This window comes from Alexandromys fortis, unplaced genomic scaffold (assembly GCF_014885135.2).
Source record: "Alexandromys fortis isolate MF-2015 unplaced genomic scaffold, M_Fortis_MF-2015_v1.1 scaffold_22, whole genome shotgun sequence".
Classification (NCBI taxonomy): domain Eukaryota; kingdom Metazoa; phylum Chordata; class Mammalia; order Rodentia; family Cricetidae; genus Alexandromys; species Alexandromys fortis.
Window position 1 is genome coordinate 6,747,476 of NW_026067900.1, and position 28,000 is coordinate 6,775,475.

Sequence of the window (28,000 nt, forward strand, 5' to 3'; positions counted from 1 at the left end):
AGCTCGGCCGGGAGGACCCCGGGGACCAGGAGGAGGACCCGGAGGACCAGAAGGAGGACCCGGAGGAGGAGGGGCCACCGCATCAAAGACGCCGGCTTCCCGCGGCCCGGGGGCGAGCCATGCGCGGCGGTCGGTAATGTCAGCGGAACAGGACAAGGAGCCCATCGCGCTAAAGAGAGTTCGAGGTAACCGAGCAGGGCCGGGAGGACCGGGGGAGTGCGGGGCCACAGGGAGGCCACCGTGGCGGCCCGGGCCTAAGTGCGCGGCCCCAGGCGCGCGGGGTCCCCACTTTGTGTGCAGACGTGCGGCGCTCAGCATCCCTTCCTACCAGACTCCTCTCCTACTTCCCACCACACAGCACAATAGACACCTCGGGGCGAAAAAGAGACACCCGCGAACAATACCCATCCCCACCCCCCGGAAAACTAAGTTGTACTGCTAGAGAGTTGGGGCGCTTTGAGGAAGCACCTCCCTCCAAAAGGCAACACATATTCGCTATATTTTTCTTTAGTTTAGGGAGAGAAACTAGATACATTCAGAAGGCGTTTTCTTTATTAACCAATAAGATTAAGAATCGAATCATCCAGAAATCAGCTTTCTGCATCATTGGTTTTCTTCCTTGCAAACTAGTAAGGAATTTGAATGCCTCTACAGTCTCGAAAAAATCAGAGAGAAGGATGTGCTGAACAAAAGGTACTGCATGTAAGTTTAAAACACACACACACACCACCAAATACCATCTGGGAATGTGTGGCTACCCGCCAGCTCTTATTCCCAGCTCCGGATGGGTTTCTAAGTCTGAGAGTCTCCAAGTTTGTTCATTGTGCAAATATTTGTTGAACATGTACTATGTGCTAGGTACTGCTCTTGGCACAGGTTAAAACACTGAATACAGAATGTAGGTAGATGTTCTTCACGCAGGAGTGCACACACTCAGTAAACAACATACATGGTCGGGTACTGTGCAAAATATGAAACCATGAAATGGGGGTAGAAAAGACCGGTGGGGGGGGGCAGGGTGATGAAAGGCTCACCCGGAAGACGGCTGAGAGGAAGATCGCACAATCCCAGTCATACCTGGGGGAAGGAAGGGCACTCCAGGCAAAAGGAACCAAAGTCTGGTTAGCCTGTGTATCCAAGCACTGGAAAGGAAGCTGTGGTAACTGTGGCAAGGTGAGCCAGGATAGACAGAACTTCCAGGTCTAGTGGGCTAAGGTTAGGGGAGTGTGTCTTGAGAGTCGTTAAGGTTTTGACTTCTGCCAGAGTGGTTGGTAGGCCTTTAGTTCCCGCACTCCAGAGGCAGAGGCACGTGGATCGCTGTGAGTTTGAGGCTAGCCTGGTCTACAAAAGTGAGTTCCAGGCCAACTAGGGCTGCATACTGAGACCCTGTTCAAGAGAAAGAGGCTTTTTCTCCGAGGTATCTGAGAAAGGACTGAACAGTTTTGTGAACAGAGCAGTGACCGAGTTTCTAATAGGGTTTATCTGAGTGTTACATAGAAAGTAAGACTGGGGGGAAAGGGGCTGGAGCAGGGAGCCTACTGCAGCAATCCTTTTACCCAAACAAAGGTAAGGTGCCCATGCATCAGTAGCTAGTAAGATAAATTCCCGCTTACTTAACTGACGTAGGCATCCATTGATGTTTTGGTTAGTGTGGGTGGAGGAAACATAACTGAACTGCCTCACGATGCCAACATTGTGAGATCCATAAGATGTTTTCTCAGCTTTTTAGGTAGAATCCCCCTTTCTGGAGCTTGAGGACAAAGCGCTTGTACAACAAGTGTGAGGTCCCCAGCACCTAGGTAAAAGCCAGGCGAGTGTGGCAACTTTCCTGTCATTCAGGCAGGTGGAAGGGGAGACAGGCGATCCCCCAGAGCAGGCTAGATCAGCTGACTCAGTGAGCTTTGAGTTTCAGGTGAGAGACCCTGCCAAGATACGTAAGTTAGAAAACAATCAAGAGTCGGTTCTTGGCCCGGAAGTGGTGGCGCACACTTGATCCCAGCACTTGGGAGGCAGAGGCAGGCAGATCTCAGCGAGTTCGAGGCCAGCCTGGTCTACGAAACAGTCCCAAGACAGCCAGGGCTGTTACACAGAAAAACCCTGTCTCAAAAAAAAAAAAAAAATGGGTGGGGTGGAGGGATCAGCCCCTGACCTCCACGTGCACAGAGACATGCAGAAAAAGAGAATTGGACTTTTCAATCATTTAAGCAGAAGTTCTAACTTATAGCAGAGCATTGCTTTTAAAAGCTTGATGTCCAGACAGCCTTCCATTTCGTCAGTTTTGTTGTGGTGGTGGGGTTTTTGTTTGTTTGTTTGTTTGTGTTTTGTTTTGTTTATTTTTTTGAGGCAGTGTCTTACTGTGTAGCCCTGGCTCTCCTGAAACTGACTATCTGTGTAGATGGGACTGGAACTCACAGAGATCCACCTCCCTTTTCAGGGAGCTCTGGGATTAAAGGTGTGTGCCCCAATACCCCAATTGGAGAAATACCATACTCCTGTTTTGTTTGTGATTATGAGGTGCCACGGCCTTTAAGGCTTACTCTTTTCCGAGATGCACTTTTCCCCTGAGATTTTTGCAATACAATTTCGTCTATTATTATAAATTGCTTTGGGATTAAAGGAAAGGAAAGAGCTCTCAGGTTTATGCCTGTGATCTTAGCTGTTAGTCCTAACCAAATGTAAGGCTAAGTAGAATCCGGCAGTATCTCAACTTGTGGGCAAGAACACCAGTAATCCTTTGCATTGTTGCAGTATCTCTTGTTGCTCTTGCAGCATTAAGTCCCACATCAGCGGTAGGGAATGGGCTCAACTCTCAGCTCAAGAATAGTTTAAGAGTTGAATCCCAAACTCTAAGAATCGCTTTTAAAAACACACAGCCAATATTTTTACTTCGTGGTGAGTGTTTTTATAATAACGTATTTCCAAATACATCAATTTTAACAGACTTCTTGGGACTGGTTCGTAGTCCATAAAGGTTCTGTGTTCCTTTGTTGTTCTTGTTTTTTGTTGGTTTAAAAAAAAGGTTTGTGTTATGTGGTCCAAGCTGGTTCAAACTTCAGGCATTCCCCTGCCTCAGTCTCCTGAGTGTGGGGACTGCAGGCATGCATGAGCACATGCAGCTACTATCTGAGCTTATATGAAGCACAGTGCTATTGAAATTAGCTGCTCTGGGTTGTTGTTGTAACTATACAGTTTTTTGAGGCTGCAAGCTGTGGCTTTTATAGGGCATAGACTCTTGAGTAGCGCTTTTCAGAGAGTCCCAACTACTTGCTCTTTACGGGCAGACCTTTGTAATGGTTATGTGTTTACTTCATGTATGTCACAAAAATTTCATTAGATTCCTGGTTTAGGAAAAGATTTACATACATATATGTATAGCGCTGTCATATATATGTACATATATTTCAATTGAAATGAATTGTTTTTTAAAGAGATTTATTTCAGTTTATGTATTGATGGGGGTGTATGTGCACATGAGTACCAGTGATCTTGAAAGCAGAGGGCATGTGATGCCCTGGAGCTGGAGTTACACTCGTGAGCAACCTTACGACAGGAACTGTCTTGGGTGACAGGAACCGGACTCCTGTCCTCTGCGAGAGCAGCATGTGCTCTAAACCCCTGAGCTATCGCTCCAGAACCTTAAATGAATTGTTAATAAATTAATATAAAACTGGGTATTGTGGAGCACACCTTTAATCCCATCACTCAGGAGGCAGAGTAGGTGGATCTCTGTGAGTTTGAGTCCAGCCTGGTCTACATATCTGGTCTATATAGTGATTCCAGAACAGCCAGGGCTCAACAGAAAGGCCCTTGTTTTGAAAGAAACCTTCACTGTTTCTTTTTATTTTTTATTTTATTTTATTTTACAAAGATTAACTTCATCTGTAAATGAGTCTGACTCAAAGAGAGAAAGTAATATAGAATATGGGACTGGAATATGGGGACTGGAGAGGTGACTCAGTAGTTACAAGTGCTCGCTGCTCTCGCAAAGGACCCAAACTGAATTCCCAGCACACAGGCGCTTACAAGGATAGCTTACCAGGGCCCGAAATTTAAGTTCCAGGGGGACCAAAGCTTTTTTCTTTCCAAGGGCACCTGCACTCACACTCAAACACACACACACATAATTTAAAATAATAATAAAAATAAATCTTACAAAAACTCAAGATGACTCAGCAGGTGAAGGCGTTTGCTATGTAAAGCCTGGTGACCTGATGTGGGTTCATGGAACCCACAAGTAGATAGAAGAAGGAAAAACTGATTCGAAAACTTATCCTTTGACTGGCAGACACCTGTATGCTGTGGCACATATATTTCTCCACACACAATGAACGAATGAATGAATAAGAAACCAATAGAGATAGAACTTAGATGTGACAAAATGAGATGCCATTGACTGAGGACTTCACTGTACCATGCTCTGTAGATACAAAGTATCATAGCTCACTGGGCGCTGATGGTGCACACCTTTAATCCCTGAACTCATGAGTCAGAGGCAGGTGTATCTCTGTTAGTTCAAGGACAGTCTGATGAATGAGTTCCAGGACATCAAAGGATACCCAGAGAAACCCTTTCTCAAATATCTCCAAAACCGACTCTACCTAAGACAACAACAACAACAATAGCAGCAAAATGCTTATGGAGGAGTCAGAGATACGAACGTTTGCCTAGCATTTCAGAAGCCCTGGATCTGATCCCAGGTCCAGATAAACTGGATGAGAAGGCACATGTCTTTAACTTCAGCACTTGGGAGGCAGAGGCAGGTGGGTCTCTGTGAGTTTGACGACAGCCTGGTCTACAGAGAGAGTTCCAGGAGCCAGGGCTATTAAAAGAGAGAGCCTGTCTCAACAAAACAAAGCAAACTAGAAATAAAAGAACGAAACAACAGCAAAAAACATGGTGGGGGGGGGCAAGTTCAAAGTCATTCATGGCTACATAGTGAGTTAGGTATCCTCCTGTAGTACCCAAGAACACTGTCTCTGCAGAGACAAGAACATTAAAAAAAAAAACCAGTTCCTATGGAGGAGTCATCTGGGGGGAAATCCCTGAAAGACTGTAAGAAAAGAAACAGAAATTCAGAAGTGAAGACGGAATTGCGAGCTTTCACATTTAGCAGTAACATAAGGGACAAGGGCGACGTTAAAGAGATAATAAAATAAAGAGAAATGCCATTCATATACTAACCTTTGGCATCACTAATAGTCAGTATCTAGGAAATGCCCCACTAGGAAGGGCATGGAGGGTTAGGGTTGAGGATAGAGGAACAGGGTAGAAGTGTCAGAAGCGCCAGTGGAAGAACAGGGGAGGTAACGGTTCCCGTGTAGAACACTGGACTGTGTACAGCCCAGTAAATCATCAGGGATGTGAGCTTGGCTCTAAGTCCACTGACTCTATCCCAACCCCACCTCACTCCCCACCCCCAGGGTACTCCAGCGTGTGCTCCGAATGTGCCTGTCATGGCTTGTGACTGAAGCCACAAATAGAAATCTGGAAGTCGGAGGTAAACAGGTGACTACTAATTAACGTCTTGGGAACGCGCAGGCTTCCCCAGGAGAACAAGCAGTGAGAAGAGCCTTGAGGTCACGAGCGTGGAAAACACTAACATTTGGGAGACAGATGGAGAAGGCTCAGAAAGGCAGAGGGAGAGGGCCGCCAGAGAAGGGGGACGCTAAGAGAACATGTCACATGCGTTAAGAGAAGGGTGGATTTATGGGGGATACGTGGGGAATTTGGGTGTTTTAATTTGGTTCATTATTATGAATGAACGAATGTATGTGCACCACATGCATGTAAAAGGCTGCAGAGGCAAGAAGAAGTTGTTGGTCCCCTGGCACTGGGGTGACAGGCAGCCGTGAGGCACCATGTGGGTGCTGAGAACTGCAACCCAGCGCTCGGGAAGAGCAGCCAGTGCTCTTTGTTTTGTTTTGTTTTTTTGAGACAGGGTTTCTCTTTGAAGTCCTGGCTGTCCTGGAACTCACTCTGTAGACCAGGCTGACCTCGAACTCACAGAGATCCGTCTGCCTCTGCCTCCTGAATGCTGAGATTGAAAGCGTGCACCACCGACACACAGTGCAGCCAGTGCTCTTAACTACTGAGCCAGTTTTCCAGCCCCCCCCCCCGTGTGGTTTTGTTATTGTTGGTTTTTCAAGACAGGGTTTCATTGTGTAGTCCTGGCTGTCCTGAAACTAGCTCTGTAGACCAGGCTAGCCTTGAACCCCACAGATCCTCCTGTCTCTCCCTTCCAAGTTCTGGGATAAAGGTGAGCGCCGCGACCACCCAGCTAGTAGAGTTTTACCATCTAACCTTGGCTAGCCTGGAATCCACTACGTAGAGATCAGACTGCCTTGGAACTCACAGAGATCTGCCTCCCACCTTCTGGAGTGTTGCGATTCAAGGTGTGTGCCATCTTGCCCAGCTAGGGTAATTTTTTAAAAAATTTATTTTATTTCTTTCTCGTCTCTGTGTGTGTGTGTCCCCACCCTCTGCCCTTACCCACCCCGACCCCGTGTGTGGCGTGTATATGCACGCAGGAGCCCACACGGCCATAGGGGAACATTGTCTACCTTGGAGGTTGAGTTACCGGCATTTCTAGCCCCTACTGTGAATACTGGGCACACCTCCTGTGCTGACAGCAGCTACTGCTTCCAACTGTGGAGCCATCTCTCCAGCCCACAACTGTGTCCTTAGCATGTTGAATGGAAGTTATGTGTTTTACTTCTTGGTTGAGGTTATAGGTATGTGTCATAGACACAAGCAAAAATGGGACGAGCTTCTGGTGTAGTTTAGTCTCAAGGAATACTGTTTGGGCTCCTCCTGTGTACCTGGCATGGCACCTGGCTCGAGTGCCTCTTAATATACTCAGGACAAAGTATGCAGATTGCTGATTGGGATTAAAAAAAAATTATGTGCGTGAATGTTTTTCCTGAGTGTATGTATACTACATGGATGTCTAATGTCCACAGAAACAGAAGGCAGCATCGAATCCCTTGGATTACAAATGCTTGTGACCCAGAGTGTGGGTGCTAGTAATTGAACCTGTGTTTGCTGCAAAAATGAGTGTTCGAAACCACTTAGCCAACTCTCCAGCCCACACCCTCTTATAAGTCAGGTTCTCACTGCGTAGTCCTGATAAGCCTGGAACTCACTGTGTAGACCAGGCTGATCTCGAACTCACAGAGGTCTGCCTGCCTCCACCATGGAGCACAAGCATATGCTCTTGTGTGTGTTTTCTCTCTCTCTCTCTCTCTCTCTCTCTCTCTCTCTCTCTCTCTCTCTCACACACACACACACACACACACACACATACACACACACACAATACATAAATAAATGTAATGAAAACAAAAAAAGACAGACAAAAGTAGGAGGAGCTATGAAATCATATCCTCACCTTCCAAAGCAGAGAGTCACTGAGTGTATCTAAAAATGAAAGAAAACACTGGGAATAACCCAGAAGTAGAGTATTTGCCTCACCTGTGAAAGGCCCTGAGTTCAATCCTAGCACCACTTAAATAAATATAAATAAGTAAAATATAAGAACAAAATATAACTTTTCCAACTTAATTTTTTTTTTTCGAGACAGGGTTTCTCTGTGGCTTTGGAGCCTGTCCTGGAACTAGCTCTGTAGACCGGGCTGGTTTCGAACTCACAGAAATCCGCCTGCCTCTGCCTCCCGAGTGCTGGGAGTAAAGGCGTGCACCACCGTCGCCCGGCTCAACTTAATGTTTTTAAAGTGTCTTTTCTCAAGCCCTAGAGGACCTTTTAGACACTCTCTTGTGCTGGACTCTGGCTCAGTTAACAGAGTGTTTGCTCAGCATGAGGATGTCCTGCATTCTGTTCCCAGGGTTGTATAATTTCAGAGTAGTGATTTGTGCCCATAATCCTAGCACTCAGAGGTGGAGGCTGGAAGATCAGAAGTTCAAGGTCATCCTCTTCTAGATGGTGAGTTAATAGCCAACCTGGGCCACACAAAACAGTGTTTCAAAAAGAAAGAACAGGAAAGTAAAACATAAAAGGGAAAAAGAAAAAAATCCCCCTTAATGAAGTAAACAGTACTCTTCGGTTTGCTTTTAGTTCTGTGAAATGCTAGTGAATTTCAGATGTTAATGCTGTCACTTCAAATATAGTGCCTTGTGGGGCTGGGGAGATGGCTCAGGAGTTCTGAGCACTGCTGCTCTTCTAGAGGACCAGGTTAGATTCCCAGCACCCACGTGAGGGCTCCCATATGCCTGTGACTCCAGTTGCAGAGGATCTGATGCCTCTTCTGTCCTCTGTGTGCACTGCATGCATGCGGTGCAGATACACATGTGATCTAAAGACCTATACACAAGAAAACAGTTTTTTATTTTATGTACATTGGGCCGGGTCGTGGTGTCACATGCCCCATTCCCAGCACTTGGGAAGCAGAGGCAGGAGGATCTCTGTGAGTTTGAGGCCAGCCTGGTCTACAGAGAGTGAGTGCTAGGACAGACTACAAAGCTATACAGAGAAATCCTGTCTTGAAAAAAAAACAAAACCCAAAGAATAAAGAAAGGTTAAACAGTAGCGTCTTGATTGTGTCAGTGCCACTGTGTGCTCATCTGTGGGGGGGGGGGGGAGTAAATAGCTCCCCTGACAGCGAGAGTGAACTTCACGGTTCTATCTGCCTGGTGAGACCTGAGAGGCTTTTCAGTCGGTGTCTGATCTGGGGACAGAAACCACAGGATTAAACCAAGTCATTAGCAGATGGCAAATGGAAGTGACCGCAGTAGGATATTAAAGTTTTCTCGGGGGGCTGGAGAGATGGCTCAGAGGTTAAGAGCATTGCCTCCTCTTCCAAAGGTCCTGAGTTCAATTCCCAGTCAACCACATGGTGGCTCACAACCATCTGTAATGGGGTCTGGTGCCCTCTTCTGGCCTGCGGGCATACAGACAGAATATTGTATACATAATAAATAAATATTAAAAAAAAAAAAAGTTTTCTCGGAGGTGGTGACTATAGGAAACAGCCACCGTCCCTGAGGCTTTCAAATCAAAAGAAGCTGGAATTGCTACACTAAGTAAACTCCAAGCGGGAAGCGTGTGGAGTGTAACAGATTTCTGAGAAAAAGTTACTGCTTGGAAAAAGTTACTCCAAGCTCTGCTTGGAGGAGAGGGTTGACATTCTGAGGGTCAAATCTAGGTAAAAAAAAAAAAAAAAAAAAAAAAAAAAAAAAAAAAAAAAAAAAACAAAAAACCTGGGTACAGGGCACCTGCTAGGCAAGTGCCCTCCTGCAGCCCTAACTCTCTGAGATTTTTTTTTTTTTAAGTTTCTTTACTAGGGCAGAGGGCAAGGTTGCCAGAACACTTGTGGAGGGCAGAGGACGACTTTGGGATTTGATTCTCCTCGTCTACCATGTAGGTTTGGGAGATGGAGCTCAGATGACCAGATTTGATTAGGGAGCACCTTTGCCCATTTAGCCATCTTGCTGGCCCCTGTAATTATTATTATTTTTTTTACAGACTTCTATTTTTATTTCTGTGTATGTACAGGAGTCTGAGGAGACCAGTAGAGGGCTTCAGATCTCCTGAAGCTGAGTTACACATGGCTGTGAGTTTCCCAGTGTGGGTGTTGGGAACTAAACTTAGGTCCTCTACAAGAGTAACAAACACTCTTAATTACTGAGTCATCCCTCTAGCACTCCCCAATAATTCTTAATATTATATCATATTGCTAAAATTAATGTGACAGAAGATAGAACTAAATGAGTCATAAAACAGGAAAGCATTTTATCTTATCGCTGTGAAGAGATACCATGACCCAGCAACCCTGTTTTTATCTTATCATTGTGAAGAGATACCGCGGCCAGAGCAATCCTTCTCCGACACAAGAGACAGGATTTTCCAGTAGCTGCGAAGCCAGTCCTGGAACTTGCTCTAAGACCAGGCGAGGCTGGCCTTGAATTTACAGAGACCCACTAGCCTCTGCCTCCCAAGTGTTGGGATTAAAGGTATGCGCCACTACTGCCCAGTACCACAGCAACTCTTACAAAAGAAAATATCTAATTGGGGCTGGGTTACAGATTCAGAGGTTTAGTGTATTATCAGCGTGACCAGAAGCTTGGCAATAGGCAGGCAGGCAGACAGGGTGCTGGAGAGGTAGCTGAGACTTCTACATCTGGACCCCCATGCAACAGTAAGAGAGATTAACACTGGGTTTGCCTTGAGCATCTGAAACCTCCAGTGATGTACTTCCTCCAACGCCACACCCACTCCAAGGCCACACCTCTTAGTAGTGCCACTCTCTGTGTGAGCCTTCAGGGGCCATTGCCTTCAAACTATCACACTTTTCAAGGAAGGGAAAATAGTGGTGAACAACTCAGAGATTGGTAATAAGAGCCTGTGTGCTGGTGCAGGCCTTAGGACATTTTGGAGGCTAAAACAGGCTCATGGTTGCCGTGAGTTGGAGATCTGCCAGGGCTACAGAGTGAGACCCCGATTTTAAAACAGCAGGGCTAGAGAGATGGGTCAAGGGTTAAGAGCACTGGCTGCTCTTCCAGAAGACCTGGGTTAAATTCCTAACATGGCTAATAACCATCTGTAACTGAGTTTTAGGAGGTCCAACTCTCTCTTCTGGCCATGTGGGCAACACTATGTTTGATAGACATATATACAAGCAAAACACTCATGCACAAAAACAATAAAATGTAGTCAGGGCTTTTTTTTTATAATCCCACCTACCAGTTCCTGAATAACCACTCAGAGGCTTAATATTACTTATAAATGCTTGACCAATGGCTCAGGCTTATTGTTAGCCAGCTCGAATAAATTAAACATTTAAAAGTAAGCCATATTTTTTATCTATACTTTGCCACGTGGTTCATGGTTTGTTATATCATTTTTTTATGTGTCATATTTCCTCAGCAGCTGGCTGACCTGTCCCAAGACTTCTCTGTGTACCTTTGGAGCCTGTCCTAAAACTCACTCTGTGGACCAGGCTGGCCTCAAACTCTCAGAGATCTGCCTGCCTCTGCCTCTGAGTGCTGGGATGAAAGGTGTGCATCCCCACCGCCCAGCCAGACTCTTCCCTTCTCCCATATCTCTGCTTGGATTTCCTGCCTGGCTCTATCCTGCCTTGCCATAGGCCAAACAACTTTGTCAACCAATAAGAGTAACAAATATTCATAGTGTACAGAAAGACATCCCACAGCAATAAAATACAAATAAATCTCTTTAAAAAGACAGCAAAGTCCCATGGAGTTGGGGGTGTAGCTCAGTTGGTAGAGTGCTTGCATAGCAAGTATTAAGTCCTGAGTTTGCTCCTCAGTACTATGTATACTGAGCTTCTTCCTTCCTTCCTTCCTTCCTTCCTTCCTTCCTTCCTTCCTTCCTTCCTTCCTTCCTCCCTCCCTCCCTCCCTCCCTCCCTCCCTCCCTCTCTCTCTCTCTTTCTTTCTTTCTCTTTTTCTTTTTTTTATTTTTGAGATGAAGTCTCTCTCCACAGCCTGGCTGTCCTGAAACTCACTGTGTAGACCATGCTGGCCTTGAATTCACAGAGATCCGCCTGCCTCTGCCTCCTCCAGTGCTAAGATTAAAGGCTTGAGCCACCACCACCTGGCTTGCATTAATAATTCTAATAGATGTTGGTATGTAGATTTTTATTTGCTTTGCTTTTTTCTTGTTGCTTTTTTTCTGGTTTTGGTATCAAGGCAATCTCAGCCTAATGGAATGAGTCAGGACATAGTCTCCCCGTTTAAGAGGGATTCATCGTGATCTAAGTCAATGTGTTGCATGTGCTAAGTGGTCATTGTTTTAAATAGTCAAACATGATAATTTGCACTGTATAAAATTATAGTGAGCATAAAGGAAAACATCCGAGGCCAACGAGGTGGCCCAGCAGGTCCAGGTCCTTATGAACAGGTCTAAGGACCCAAGTTTGGTCCCAAGCTCCCCTAAGGCAGCACTAGGGAACCCACTTGAGAGTTGTCATCTGACCACCACACATGAGCTGTGACATATGTGTACTTGTGCTCACACACGTTTAAAAAAGCCAACAGAAATACCTTGCCAATAAATAAGTAGATACCTTGCCTGCTGGTGGAAGAATAAGTCACAATGTGTTTGGCAAACTTGTAAAAGCAGGAATTTCATATGAACAAGCATCTTGTCTTCCAGTTTACAGGAAACAAAAACAGCCTGTGAAATTTGGGTACCTCACACCTTCCAGGCAGGGAAACACTCATCAGACATATAATTCAGTTCATTACATTTGTGTGTGTGTGTGTGTGATGTGTGTGGTGTATGGGTATGTGTGAATGAAGGCACCTGTGTGGAGATCAGGGGACAACTTACAAGAGAGAGCTGACTCTCTTGTTTCATAATGTTTTCATAATGTAGGTCCTGGGAATCCTTTGCCTGTTGAACCATCTTCCTGAACTATAGTTTAACTTACAGTATAATTTTATGTAAGGAATCGACTACAGGAATGCTGATCTGAAGCTCCAGGTGTGATGGCAATGGAAGGTTTAGGATTGTAAGTTCAAGGGTGGTCCGAGACATTAAAAATAAAAATGAATTTGATTGGTATTATTTATAAAGTAATAAAAAATAAAAAAAGAGAAAAATAAATAGACAAAAATTTTTTTTAAAGGCAGACAGAAAGAGGTGCTAACCCAAAAGGAAACCCTGGAGACGATAGAGACACCTGCAGGAAACACTTCCACAGTCAGGATTTAGTGAACAGAACTAGAGAGAGGCCAAGGCCACTGGAACCTAGCGGGTTGCAGGAGCCACCCTTGTAGAGTTGAGCCCTCAGAGACCCTGAGGTTTAGAGCTACACGGCTAGGCTCATGTGTTGAACTCTTGGTCCCAGGGGGGAAGTGCTGCTTGGGGTGGGGCCTAGAGGGGCTGTGCCTTTGAAATCAGTTATCCCAGCCTCTGTTTCTTAATTGCTCTCGGCATCGCGCCTTTACCTGGAGGCATAGCATTTTCTTCATCCCACCACCATGGTGACAGAGTAGCTGGGCCAAGCAGCTGTGACTGAGCCTCTGGATTGAGCTGAATAGTCAGCCTCGTCCCCTCTGTGTTCTAGCAAGCCCTTTCCCACAGCGAGAGAATGACACCGCAGGTTAAGGATAATAAATAGATCCTGGCCTTTGGTGCAAAGGCACTTGCCATAGCCTCGAAAACTGAGTTTGAGCCCTTGATTCCACGGTGGAGAGAACCAACTCCCAAGTTGTCCTTTGACCTCCACACACATCCTGTGGTATGCCTTCAGACCTCTCCAAATATAAATATATCATGTACACACATAAAATAGTAATATGTTGAAACAACCAGGCTAGCTAAGTATAAAACAGTTTTATTTATTATAAGGGGAAAACTCATGAGACAGGAGGCGAGAAATCCAAGCACAGCAACGTCCCACGGGAAAAGGCACAGTGAGAAAGCGCATCTGGAGGTGCACACATTTTACCCTGGGCTCATCGAAGCCATGCATAACTAAGACCCACTTTTTAAAGATGAGTGACTAACAAGGTTCCCCCATAATCTCCCTCTTTTGTCTGAACAAGAGTGATCCAAACCCAATACAAAACTATATACACTAGGAACAAATATCAAGTATAAAATTACAAACAACATAAGCAATATTAAGCAATATATAAAAAACTATACCTGGGCTGGAGAGATGGCTCATAGGTTAAGAGAACTGACTGCTGTTCCAGAGGTCCTGAGTTCAATTCCCAGCAACCACATGATGACACAGACCCATCTAGAATGAAATCTGGTGCCCAGAACACTATATACATAATAAATAAATTAAAAAAAACTATACCAATGTAAATTATCCATAAATAATAGCTCACAAGTATTTACTCTATTACCCATTATTATTATCCTTTTTTTGGAATAAACATGGTTTCCACCCCAACCCTCTACCTGTAACAATCAACAACCCTTAAACGGTGTAACCAACTCTGAGGACAAATTGTTTTGGGAGAGGGGGCATTGTCCTCTAGAATTGCTTCCCACTGTCATGGGGGCGATGTTTTCTTTATGGGATCCTACAAAAGTAAATTGATGATTAAGTTTTAAGATTACTATTTAGTATAGTTGCAAACAATTTCCAAGCAGTCGGTAGGGTTTTTTCCAGACTTCTTATTTGGAGTTCTGGGCAGACGTCATGAGAAGGTGCACCATTTCAGCAGCTGGTACCCAAAAATTGGTCTTATAGTAACGCTATCAGCATCACAATGTCATCTCAACCAGGTGGAGTGGTTGCTGTGGGGCCCCATCTTCTTCCTGAAAACTTCAAAGATTACTGCAGGAAAAGGATCTGTAGGAAAGTCTATTGTGCATCATGGAAAACTTAAACATTATTCATAGAGACATAATTCAATACGGAATATGATATAGACAAAATAGACATGGAGAAAGTGAAATTTTTCCTAATGTCTTCCTTCTGTCCCATACCAGATGGCTCCAGATATGAGACAGAAACTCTGAATGTTCCTTTTAATAACACGCTTGGATTTAGAGAGAAACAGAGCCATTGTTCAACTCCAAAACCAGTGCAATATATATATTGAGCGAATATATATACGAGTGAAACCCCTTCCACAATGTAGCATATCTCCTGGTTTCCACTGTGAGGTCAACATAGCTTTGAAATACACTGGTTGATTTAATTTAGAAGTTTTTCCATTATCCAATGCCTCTTTGTTGCTGTTGTTACTTTCTCATTAGTGTTAAGAAAATTCAAGGTTAATAAAGCATTATGCTATCTATTTCTGGGGGTATTTTCCATCCTTTTCTGTTTGTTTAGCATATCTGTTATAGTTTGATTTTATCTTTCTATAATTGTTGGACCTGTGGGATTATTTGGTATACCTGTAATGTGTTTTATAATAGGCAAAAACTCATTTCATTTTTTTTAGATACATAAGCTGGACCATTGTCTGTCTTTATTTGTGCAGGAATACCCATGATGGCCATAACTTCTAATAAATGCATGATTACTGAGTCAGCCTTTTCTGAACTCAAGGCAGTTTAATAAATAAAACCTGAGTACATGTCTATGGTGTTTTAATTTACCAAATTCTGCAAAGTGGAACACATCCGTCTGCCAGATTTCATTCCTTTGAGTACCTGCTGGCAACGGTGTTTGGCTATAGAAAGAGCAAGTAGGACATCTCTTTATAATCTCCTTAGCTTTTTACCATGTAATAGGAAACTCTTTCTTTAAACCTTTGCTATTGACATGATGTTTTTAATGAAATCCTGAGGCCTGCAATATTCTTTAAATCAATAATTGATCAATTTCTGCATTACCTTGTGCTAGAGGACCTGGCAGACCTGTATGGAATCAGATGTGTGTTATGTATATAGGATAAAGCCTATTCCTAATTATGTTTTGCACCTGAATGAATAATGAAGTCAATTTTGTATTATCTGGTATAAATTTAGCAGTTTCAATATGCAAGACAACTCTTTCTGCATATTGTGAATCAGTAACAATATTGAGAGGTTATTTAAAACCTCTGAGTACCATAAGAACAGCATATAATTCTGCCTTCTGGACAGAATTATAAGGGCTTTGTTCCACCTTACTTTGTTGGAGGAGAGCTGCTTGTAGGTTTTCGGCCACCTGGCTAGCTTAGACCCGAAATAATCACACAGAAACTGCTTGGCCCATTAGCTCTAGCTTTTTATTGGCTAACTCTTACATATTAATTTAACCAATTTCTATTTATCTGTGTATTGCCATGTGGCTGTGGCTTACCAGGTAAAGTTCCCAGCGTCTGTCTCCAGCAGCTCCATAGCTTCTCTCTGACTCTGCCCTTCTTTCTCTCTGCATACATCCTAGCTTTCCCCGCCTAGTTCTTTTTTTTTTCCTGGCTTTTCGAGACAGGGTTTCTCTGTGGTTTTGAAGCCTGTCCCAGAACTAACTCTTGTAGACCAGGCTGGTCTCGAACTCACAGAGATCCGCCTGCCTCTGCCTCCCAAGTGCTGGGATTAAAGGCAGCATGCGCCACCACCGCCCGGCTCCCTGCCTAGTTCTTTTTCCCTGCCATAGGTTCAAAGCAGTTCTTTATTCATTAACAAATAAAAGTAACACATAGACAGAAGAACCTCCCATACCATTACTTAATTCTTCTGATTTGTAACCTGCCTTCCCTGATTTATTTGCATCAATATAGAATGTACAGGCTCCAGTTATTGGTGTATCATGTACAATTTGGGGAAGAATCCAAGAAGTTCTCTTTATAAGGTTAAGTCTATCACTTATAATAATTGCTATTAGTTTCTCCAAAAAAAATTAGCACAAGCTCTTTGCCATGGTTCATTGTCTTCCCATAACTTTTTAATTTCATCAGTAGTGAAAGGCACTATAATGTCTGCTGGGTCTGTACCTGCTAATTGACAAAGCCTCAATTTACCTTTTATAATTAGAGACTTTTTCCATATAAATTTTTAGTTTTTTACTTGGTTTATGTGGTTAAAAAAAAGATCTATTATAAGATAATATCATCCCTCTGCATTACCATTCCTGTAGGAAAAATTCTGAAAGGCAGTATGACTAGAATACAATTAAGATTTGGATTCACCCTATCCACATGTGCCTCCTGTAACTTCTCAACAATTATCAATTCCTTTTCTGCTTCAGCTGTTAATTTTCTGGGACTATTTAAGTCTTTATCACCATCTAAGGTTTTATTTAAATGAACTATTAGGTCAGCTGTTATCCCAACAGCTGGTTGTAGGCTGGAAATGTTTCCCAATAATCTTAGAAAGTCATTAAGAGTCCGCAAAATGCTGTCTACTCACCTTGTGCTTTGTTTTACCCGAGATAGGGCTCCAGTTCCTAGGAACTGAACATCTACCTCTTGAAGAGGCCAATTCGGATGCCAAGATTCTGAAGTAATAATAGTTCCATCCGCACTCGTGTCTAGCAGGCATTCAATAAAATGCCATTTATACACACTCTTAGCTTTGGTCTCTGATCATTTATAGAAGTCTGCCAGAATATATGTTTCCTATGTCCTAATTGAGTTTTTGACTCATCCTCCACATTTATTTGATCATCCAGAACAGTATTGTTTTTTTTTATAGCAGGCAGTGGATTTTTAAAAAAATTTTGGTGAGACACATTCTCCACAGTAACTGGGAATGACTGGACCGTGTTTGTCATGGGGGCCTAAATGTCCCTGAAATAAAGAATGGATAAGGAAAATGTGGTAATTTACACAATGGAGTACTACACAGCAGAAAAAAAATAATGACATCTTGAATTTTGCAGGAAAATGGATGGAGCTAGAAAACATCATTTTGAGTGAGGTAACCCAGACACAGAAAGACAATTATCACATGTACTCACTCATAGGTGGTTTTTAAACATAAAGCAAAGAAAAATCAGCCTAAAAATCACAATCCCAGAGAACTTAGACAACAATGAGGACACTAAGAGAGACTTACATAGATCTAATCTACATGGGAAGTAGAAAGTAGAAAAGGACAAGATCTCCTGAGTAAATTGGGAGCATGGGGACCTTGGGGGAGGATTGAAGAGGGAGGGGAGAAGCAGGGAGGAGAGCAGAGAAAAATGTCGAGCTCAATAAAAAAATCAATAAAAAAAATTGCTGACTCGCCCAAGGGTGTGCATGGGCCCCTTGAGGGAGAGCACAATCCATCATCTTTGCCTTCGTTATATAAGCCATTTTAGTGGTTCTCGTTATGTCTCAGAAGGTTTGCTACAATCCTTTTGTTCATCCTTTTTCCTTTGTCTTTTGTAAGTGAAATTATAGGATGTTCCAGAGATGTCTTATGTGAAATTATACTCTGATGACGGGCAACCAGGAGCCAATAGAGCAGCAAAGGCGTTGAGAGCTTGGAAGGAAGACTGCCTGCAGCAGCTGATGACGGGCAGGGGCTCCTTCCCAGTTTCCTGTCCCATAATTTCCCCTCTTTGTATCCAGCCTTAATAATATTACTATGAGATGTGCCAGGCAGTGGTGACACACGCCTTTAATCCCACCACTTGGGAGGCAGAGGCAGGCAGAGATCTGTGAGTCTGAAGCTAGCCTGATCTACAAAGCAAATTCCGGGAGAGTCAGGGCTGTGACACAGAGAAACCCTATCTTGAAAAAAAAAATTGCCATGAGATATATTAAACAGTTTCACTTCCAAGTGGGAATATTATCAGTATTTTTTTTTTTTTGTAGGTGGTGACAGTGGACTGGATGGGTTAGGAGGACCAAATATACAACTAGGAAGCCCAGATAAGAAAAAACGCAAGGGCAGTGCACAGGTAAATTGACTTTCTTTTTTCTTTTAAAATTATTTGTTTATTTATTTCTAAGGTCTGTTTGTTTGTGTGTGTCTGTGTGCCATGTGAGATGTGAGGGCAGTACCCAGGGAGACCAGAAGAGGGTGTCCTATCTAAGTCACAGGCAGTTGGGAGCCAACTGATATGTGTGCTGAGAACTGAACTTGGGTCCTCTGGAAAAGCAATGAAAGCTCTTAGCCACCGAGCCGTCTCTGCAGACCCAATGTTCTCCTTAGTCACAGTTCCCACTTGTTGGCCTGGTCAGACGGATAAGTGAATTTTTACATTTGGCCAGGTCCTTTGCCTCCTGTCTGCTTCAGTGCCTAATGAAGGGTTCTGCACTCCCTGTGCTGCTTGTCAGTCTATCCTGTACTTCTGTGTAAAGATTTTTAAATAATTTTAACTTGAAGTAATTGCTCTGCTATTGTAGAAATCAATATTGTGTGGCTACCATGAAGTAATTAATCATAGAGAAAGTCTCCTTTGTTGTAACTCGTGGTTGTAATAAAAATTATACATGTAGGCCTTTATGCTTTTCAATTTATTTGCTTGTTCATGGTTTTATTTATATGTGTATGAGTGTTTGCATGTACCATGCAACATGTACATGGTCTGTGTACCATGTGTGTGCAGTACCCTTGGAAAGCCAGCAGAGGGCACTGAATCACCTGGAACTGATTTACACATGGTTGTGGGTGCTGTGTGGGTGTTTTTTTTTTTTTTTAAAGATTTATTTATTTATTATGTATACAGTGTTCTGCCTGCATGTATACCTGCAGGTCAGAAGAGGGCACCAGATCTCACCACAGATGGCTGTGAGCCACCATGTGGCCGCTGGGAATTGAACTCAGCACCTCTGGAAGAACAGCCAGTGCTCCCAACCGCTGAGCCATCTCTCCAGCCCCCTGTGTGGGTGTTTGGAGCTAAACCCCAGTCCTCTGCCCAAGCAGCACAGAGCACTGAGCCCTCTCTCTGGCCCTACTTTATGGTTTCAGTTGCTATCAACTGAAGTACTCTCTGGTGATAATGAGTAGGCGTTACTTTGAATCTATTCTATTTTGTTTCCCTTCTGACCACTCTCTGTTATATCTGAAGCCGTAACAATTGTTTTTCTATTAAGAGAGGTAGAGACTAGAGCTTTGAGAATGCTTTAATTGTGGCTCCCTTGACATTTAAAAAAAAAAAAGAGGGGAGCCCTTGGACTCTGTTTACTGTTATCCAGCTTTCTGGCTGGGGGTAAGAAGAGTTGTGATTAGAACACTTTAGTGTTTTAAGAGAGAATTTAGCTTTAGACAAGCGATACATGAAAGCTGTGGTAGGCTTTTTAAAAATGATGTTTTTAGACACAGGTTCAATTCCCAGCACCCACATGGCAGCTCACAACTGTCTGTAACTCAGGATCTGACACCTTTACATCAGTGCACATAAAATAAAGATTTTTTTAAAAATGATGTTTTTATTTCATGTGTATGAGTGACGGTTTACATATATGTCTGTGTACCACATGCATGTCTGGTGCCTGTGAGACCAGGAGAGACATCAGATCCCCTGGATCCGGAGTTACAGGCAGTTGTGAGCCACCACATGAGTGCTGGGAATGGAACCGGGGTCTTCTGGAAGAGCAGCCAGTGCTCTTAACAGATGAGCCATCTTTCCAGCCAATGATAGGCTTTTTTTGAGAGTTAAATGGAATTTGAAATAGCAGTGGGTTTGAGGTAGAAAAGCATGCCTCATTTCCATTCCTAAACATCTATTTTTAAAATGGTTTAACTTGATTTTCGATTCTTTGTATCTGTGTGTGATATTGTGGGTATGCAGTGCTGGTAGAGGCCTGAAGAGGGCGTCAGATCCCCTGAAGCTGGGCTTACAGATAGTTGTGAGCCACATGCTGGGCAACAAATTTGGGTCCTCTAGAAAGGCAGTCAGTACTTTTAAACACTCACTCATCTCTCCAGCCATATATATATATATATACACATATATATATTACTTAATTACATGTGATAATATATACTATATCACATGTAATTAAGTATAAACATTTGGGATGGTAGTTGAAAATACTAAATTTTCTTAGTGCTGTAAGAGAAAGCCAGGTTCTGGGTGCTGAGAGCAACTGTTAACCTGACCTCTTGCATCAAGACTATTTTTCCTTTGCATTCTCTTCGCAGGGACCTTCCTTTCCTCCATTGTCTGAGTATGCACCACCACCCAATCCAAACTCCGACCATCTAGTGGCCGCCAACCCCTTCGATGACAACTATAACACTATTTCCTATAAACCACTGCCTTCGTCCAATCCCTACCTTAACCCCGGTTATCCCGGCTTCGGAGGCTACAGCACATTCAGAATGCCACCCCACGTCCCCCCAAGAATGTCTTCCCCCTACTGTGGCCCTTACTCACTCAGGAATCAACCACATCCATTTCCTCAGAATCCCTTGGGCATGGGCTTTAACCGGCCGCATGCTTTTAACTTCGGGCCACATGATAATCCGAGTTTCGGAAACCCTCCTTACAATAATGTGCTTACTCAGGACATGAACATGCCTGGTCAGCATTTTAGACAGAGCTCTGCCGAGAACTTCAGTCAGATTCCCCCACAGAATCCTGGCCAGGTATCTAACCCTGACCTGGCATCTAATTTTGTCCCTGGAAATAATTCAAATTTTACCTCTCCGTTAGAACCTAATCATTCTTTTATTCCACCCCCAAACGCGTTTGGTCAAGCGAAAGCTCCACCTCCCAAACAAGACTTTCCCCAAGGGGCAACCAAAACCACGAGTCAGAATTCCTCCGCTCACCCGCCTCACTTAAATATGGAGGACCCAGTCAATCAGAGTAACGCTGAATTAAAAAATGTCAACAGAAACAATGCCGTGCAAGAGAACAGCCGCTCGGGTAGTGCAGAGGCCACCAACAGCCACGCCAATGGGACCCAGAACAAGCCTCGGCAGCCCAGGGGGTCAGCCGACCTGTGCACCACCGACAAAAGCCGCAAGTTCTCCCTGCACCCCAGCCGCCATGGCCATTCGTCTTCTGACCCGGTGTACCCGTGTGGGATTTGTACGAATGAAGTGAATGACGACCAGGACGCCATCCTGTGTGAGGCCTCTTGTCAGAAATGGTTTCATCGCATCTGCACTGGAATGACGGAGACAGCCTACGGGCTCCTGACGGCTGAGGCCTCGGCAGTGTGGGGCTGCGATACGTGCATGGCGGACAAGGATGTCCAGCTCATGCGCACTAGAGAAGCCTTTGGTCCACCTGCAGTGGGTGGCGATTCCTAACCACGGCTGTTGCCTACCGTGGGTTCCTTTTTCTGTGTAGAACGGAGATTTGGTGACATGGGATTTTAATGTTCGACATTTTTTGAGATGGCACACACAAAAATACTACATCTTAGTTCTTACTAACGTTGTGCTTCATTTTATTGTTGGGTTTGCTGTCTTAAATGAGATTAATGTGTGTGTGGGTGCCCTAGAGACACCTATAAATAAATGTTCGTTGTTATTTATCATAAACATTAAAGCCTCTTGAAGCTTCAAAATAGTATATGACAAAGGTAGGCAAGTTTTAACTTTCACAACTTAGTCATTAAAGATATCTATTTCACCGCTAAATTTCGACCATACGACAGTACACATTTAGGTCAAGAGTAGACTGATTTAACGTGTTATCTGAATACAATCTGTGTAGTGATAATATGGGGAGGTGTATGTTTAATGGATTTTAATATTTTTTTTATTATTATTTTAACGTTAGTACTTGACACCTGATCCTTCCTCTGTGAGGGTCTTTGAAATCTGCAAGTTTCATTGTTTGAATCAGTCTTTGCAGGATATCTGTGTAGGACAGACAGACATGGGTCATGTCATAGTCTATTCCCAGTAGTAGTTGCTAATTACCGGTGGGCTGTGCCTCGTGAAAATGCTAATCTTAGCTCACTTAGTAACGTTAGCATAAGGTATGCTTCCCAGTGCCCCGGTGAGAATTAGGCTGGCATTACACTCTCAGTTTTTAACTTATTGGTTTTTTTTTTTTTTTTGCTGTTGTGTTGTTGTTAATGTCCCCCATATGATGATGTAGTAGCTTTAGAATTGTGAGCTCTTTCTTCTACATGCTTTTTAACTGGGACATGCTGCACAGAGAAAAACAGAAGCATCGGCGTGATCTTAGCGTGCTCTGTGCTCTGCTGCTCTGAGAACCAAGCAGTGGTGGTTTCGGGGATTCTGGAGATCTGAGCTTGCAAAAGGAACCTAAGCAGAGTTCAAAGTCTGTTTTAAGGAAGACCAGGGGAGATCCAAAGTCAAAAGTTACTTGGGGCTGTGCTTCAGGCTTAGTAGTTTCTGCTGTAACTGGGGACAGTGAGAGAATGCACCGGAGAGGACGTTCCCTCTAAAGGGATGCTCTAAGATCCAAAGGGACACATGCATTTAAGGAGCAGATCATAACCTGTGACCACAATAAACAAATGGTCTATATGACAGTAGGTAGCAGCTTAGACATTGGTGGGGTATTGATAACCTTCCCCAATAATGCTTTGCCATTCATTCATTATCAGCGTGACCATAAGAAGTTCTGAATGTGGGACCGGTAGCCTGCTCTATAGACAAGAGCTCTTACTGTTCTTGCAGAGGACCTAGGCTCTATTCCCAGAACCCAAATTGGTCAGCTCACAACTGCATGTATCTCCAGTTCCAGGGGATCTGATGCCCTCTTCTGGCCCTTGTGGGCACTGCACACACAAGGTGCCCATACATAATTCCCGCATGCACAGATACATGTAAAATAAAAAAATCTTAAAAATACAATGAAAACATTAAAAAATGCAAAATTCTGAATGCTATGGCGATAATCTAAGGAGACAGTTACTACAGTCAGCTTCACAGGAGAGAAAATGACAGCAGCTACACATTATCGAGAAACCTAAAAGTATGCAGAGATTTTTGATGTAGGGCCCAAGAGAGTTCTCTTAACTCTGAGCTGCTTTTCTGAAGGCCGCAGGTTTGATTCCCAGCACCCATGTGGCAGCTTACAACCATCTATAATTCCAGTTAGTTCCAGAGGATCCCACACCCTTTTCTGACCTCCACCCCAGGCACACATGTGGTACACAGACATTCATGCAGGCAAAACTCCTATACATAGAAGAGTAAATAAATTCAAGAGATATTTTGACTTGAAAAATCTTTTTTCTAATGAATAGAACCATACTTTGACACAGGTGGACCGTACCTCACGTGTCTCAAAGCACCAAGGCACAGTTAACTGGCTTCACTGTGAACTTTGTCACCTATCCACATCCCTAGACCATTATTGAATGGAAGGCTAGCTTTTCATCATCTGCCCATTTTCTAAGAAACAATTCCCCAATTAAGTAGTAGTAACTATAGGATTTGAATAATTTATGTAGATAACAAAATTATGGATTTTTTGAATATTAGACATTTAATATCCTGTTGGTGGAAAGCAGTGCTTGTGATGTAGATTATCACTGACTTAAACTTTTTTTAAAAAAAAAACATAGTGCTTTGGGGTGAGGGGAAAATAAAAAAGATATATAAAAGCCGGGCGATGGTGGCGCACGCCTTTAATCCCAGCACTCGGGAGGCAGAGGCAGGCGGATCTCTGTGAGTTTGAGGCCAGCCTGGTCTACAAGAGCTAGTTCCAGGACAGGCTCCAAAGCCACAGAGAAACCCTGTCTCGAAAAAACAAAAAATATATATATATAAAATGCAATGATTTAATTTTGACATACAAGACAGTTTTGTACAAGATAATGCAAGGTTTTCTCCGTCTACCCTTGGGCGATCCTATAATATATACGTTCACAGACAATGAGTTTTGTAGCTAATGTCTCTTCGTGTGCAAACGAGCAGTTGTGGAAAGCTAGGTACAGGGTGGGGGCTGGCCGCCATGTGCTGGTGTCCAGGACAATGTGCCCCGTATTCTCAGGCTGTTATTTTTGTTAGTTAAGTTTCTCAGTGTTTAAAGATCTGGTTTTGTTTTTCTTGAAATTCTTTTGCGTGCTGACTTTGAAGATTTATTTTGTTTTTAATTCTATCTGTGTATGGGTATGTGCACATACATGTAACACCCATGGAGGCCAGAGGAGGGCATCAGGTCTTCTGGAGTGACAGGCAGTTGTGAGCAGCCTGTGGTGGCTACTGGAAGCCAAACTCTGGTCCCTGCAAGAGCAGTACGCATGCATACTGTAATCTCTGAGCCATCTCTGGCCCCTTGAGTCCTGACTTTTGAGGAATTATCTACTTCATGTTATGTGTTCATCCCTGGCGTTAGGTCCTGTCTCTGACTGAATGGGGCACCATGGCCAGTGCCCTCAGGACTTACGCTTCATTGTGGTAGTGTTGATTAGGTCATTGTTTACAGTGGGCTATGCAGCTCTGTAAGCCCTTCATTGCTGATGGTCTCAGTGGTTAGCTGTCTTTGTGAAGATGAAATGACCTCTCTAAATGAAGTCTAGGGATGTGACGTATAAGGTGATATTTCACTTTATTTCTGAGCTGTTGCTTTAAAAAATACAGATGAGTTTCAAGTATTTTACATTTACCAGACACCACGGTAAGAATATGAGAAAAACCAGTTGGTGCACACCTTTAATTCCAACATTCGGGAGGCACAGGCAGCAGGATCTTTCTAAGTTTGAGATGGTCTAAAGAGTGAGTTCCAGGATAGCCAGGGCTACGCAGAGAAACCTGCCTAGAAAAACAAAAACAAACAAACAAAAAAAAAAAAACAAGAAAGAAAAGACAAGCCACTGGAGACAGAGACAAGAGGATCTCTGTGAGTTCCAGGACACCCAGGCCTACATAGTGAGACCCTATCTTAATAAATAAATAAATAAGAAAGGAGAAAAAGGAAAGAAAAGCCCCACATTTGTTTCAGCCGTGAGTCATGGACAAGCTGTAATCATAGCTGACGAATATCTTCACAGGTTTGAATTAATTTTCATACTAGTTCTATATCTGTCTCTACAAAATACTAAGTCAAAATTTATAAAACGTATATAGATGCTTTTGGTGATGTATTCAGCCCAGCAGTGGTGGTGCACGTCTTTAACCAGCACTCAGGAGGTAGAGGCAGGTGGATCTCTGTGAATTCGAGGCCAGCCTGGTCTACAGAGCGAGTTCCAGGAAGTCAGTGCTACACAGAGAAACCCTGTCTCAAAAAGCCAAAGAAAGAAAGAAAAAATGTGATAAATTATGAGCATGGCTCAGAGATTTTGTCTCATTTCCCCAAAGATGCCTGCTACACAGATTGACATGGATTTTCTTAGGATGAAGAGCTCCCATCTTTAAAGATATGCCAGAGATGAAGAAGTACGGGTAGAGGTGTGTTTTCTGGTATAACCCTTTGCTTCACTGAGAGGCCTCCCCCTCACTCTACTTCTTTAAGCTCACTGTTAACACTGTGGCTCACGCAACAAGGCCAGGTTATTGATGAGGCTTTAAAGCATCAGTTCCGGGGCTGGATGGCTCAGTGGTTAAGAGCATCTGCTGCTCTAGAGGACCCAGCTTCTGCTCCCAGCACCCTCACTAGCTCCCAAGCATCTGTAACTCCAGGCACAGGGGATCTGATACCCTCTTCTGGCCACCGAGGGTGGTGCATGTGTATGTGACTTTTGAGCCTCCCTGTGGATTCTGGGATTTGAAACTGGATCCTCTGGAAGACCAGCCAGTGATCATAACCCCTGAGCCACCGCTCCAGCCCTGTGTGTGAATTTTGAAACATGGAGCACTCACAGAGAAATAATAATGATAAACCTTTAAAGAAAAAAAGCATTTGCTCTTTTCTGGGAGGTTTCCTTGCTTTTTCACTAGAGGGTTTCTGGTCCACATGCTTCAGAGATCCCAGGATATGCAAATACTGAAGCAATTTAGCTTATCAAAATAAACTTGTCTTCAAATAGAGTGCTCAGAATAAATTTGTGATCAGTGTCTTCCTCTGGGATGGAACATTAGTGCTCCTGTGGTCCTTGTCACCCGGATTGGAAGGTTCCATACATACAGGAAATGAGGCTTTACTTCTCTGGTGTTTATTCTTTGTAGGTAAGCAGCATATAATTTAGATGACAGTCGGGTTTTGAGTTTTGCTTTCTTTTGTTTTTCAGACATCCAACTCTGCCTAATGATAGAAAGAACTCTTAGTAATACTGGTCACCGTGCAATCTGATTGATATCATCCTAAAAAAGTACCAGGCATCCTCGTCTAACAGTCTTTCAAACTTACTTGAACAAATTAGCACGCCAATGTTTCTCCCGTCCTCGGGCTGGTAGAACACGAAGCCGATGAGCAAGCGGCCGTTTTAAAGGGGTCTTCTAAAGTGTGTAGAACTTCCTTTTTGTAATGTAGAGAGGTTTTGTGTGCAGGTACATTTGTGCTGTCTTAGGCTTTTCTAATTCAAAAAGTTGAAAATCAACCAGACTCACAGCTCATTTGTAAATAATAGTTGGAAAGTCGGTGTGAGATAGTTAGGTTCCTAGGGACCTCATGAGGCTCATGATCATGTCTGTGTAAGAGAGAGAAACTGTGATCTCCCGTCCTTCCTCTGTGGTTAGGGAAGGCGATGTTTACTGGCATGGGTGATTCTTAGTTGCCCTCTTAGCATCTGCTGTAGAAGCAGGTTTGTCTTTTTCCCTCTAGAATGTTCCAACTTCTCCGCCTTTGCTCCGATCAGAAGTTGCTTTGTGAGTTGGGGATGTGGCTCCATTAGTACAGTACTTGCCTAGCATTCATGAAACCCAGGTCCCATCCCCAGAACCACACAAAAACAGGACGCAGTGTACCCACCTGAAATCCCAGCACTTGGGAGGAGGAACAGAAACTCAAGGTCATCCTCAGCTACGTAGAGCCAGTTTGAGGCTAGCCTGGGCTACGGAAGACTGTCTGGAAAGAAGGAAATGACTTCATCGTGTGGTGTTGGGTGGCTAGATTTTAAGAGAAGAGCCTTTCCTCCTGAGATATGGAGAATGTGACGCTACATTTCCTTTTGCGAAGAGTCTTCAGACTATAACATCTAACATTTCAGACTGGCCCAGTCCCAGGCGTATTTTTTGCAAATCAGCTGCCCCTGTCTTTGGACTACTTCCTCCAGAAAAGTCTGGACCTTCACAGCTTTCCTGAGCCCAGAGGTTCTGTTCTCATCCCCAGATTTCAACAACTTCCTCTTCCTGTCTTCTCCACTTACTCAAGAGAACAGTGTAAAATCATGTCCGCATTTACCGATTCTTGGTAAATTCTGGGACAGGAGTTCTGAGGCTCTGGAGCACCGAGGCCAGAAAGAGCCCTCACATATCCCAGGGCAGATGGTCAAAGGGAGACGGATGAAGGTGGCCACGTATAAGCCAAAGCCTCAAGACGTGGGACACTTGCCTGCGAGTAATGAGAAACTCAGTAAAAGCCGTGGGAGACCTCGCCTGTGTCCTGTTTTCCCACTAACACGTGACTTGCAGTTATTATCAACATGTCTCTAAGTACATGTATGTACCTCTTGTTCTGTGGTAAGTGGTGTTGCTTGTTAGTTACATGTTATCTTATATAAAGAGTCCTGCTTCTTATCATGATGTATGTGACTTGAACAATTGTTTCATATTAAAACTATCTTCCCTGTGTACTGTTGACATATGCCTCTTTTTGGGATATCAGCTCAGTACCTTTATACAAACTCAAGTGTGTTCCACATTGGTGACATGTATTT

General features: G+C 43.6%; 1 protein-coding gene across 2 annotated transcripts; it reads left to right on the forward strand.

Annotated features, from left to right (window-relative positions):
* Pygo1 (pygopus family PHD finger 1) lies at window positions 1-28,000 on the forward strand. Of its 2 annotated transcripts, XR_007589197.1 has the most exons (4): window positions 1-185; window positions 18,176-18,261; window positions 20,451-25,634; window positions 26,414-28,000. XR_007589197.1 is itself a non-coding variant. In XM_050125517.1 (3 exons), exons 1-3 carry the CDS (start codon window positions 137-139, stop codon window positions 21,567-21,569), a joined length of 1,254 nt encoding a protein of 417 aa, XP_049981474.1. In that variant the 5' UTR covers window positions 1-136; the 3' UTR covers window positions 21,570-28,000. The 2 variants fall into 2 exon arrangements, 1 of the variants encoding a protein (XP_049981474.1); XM_050125517.1 differs by having other exon boundaries at window positions 20,451-28,000.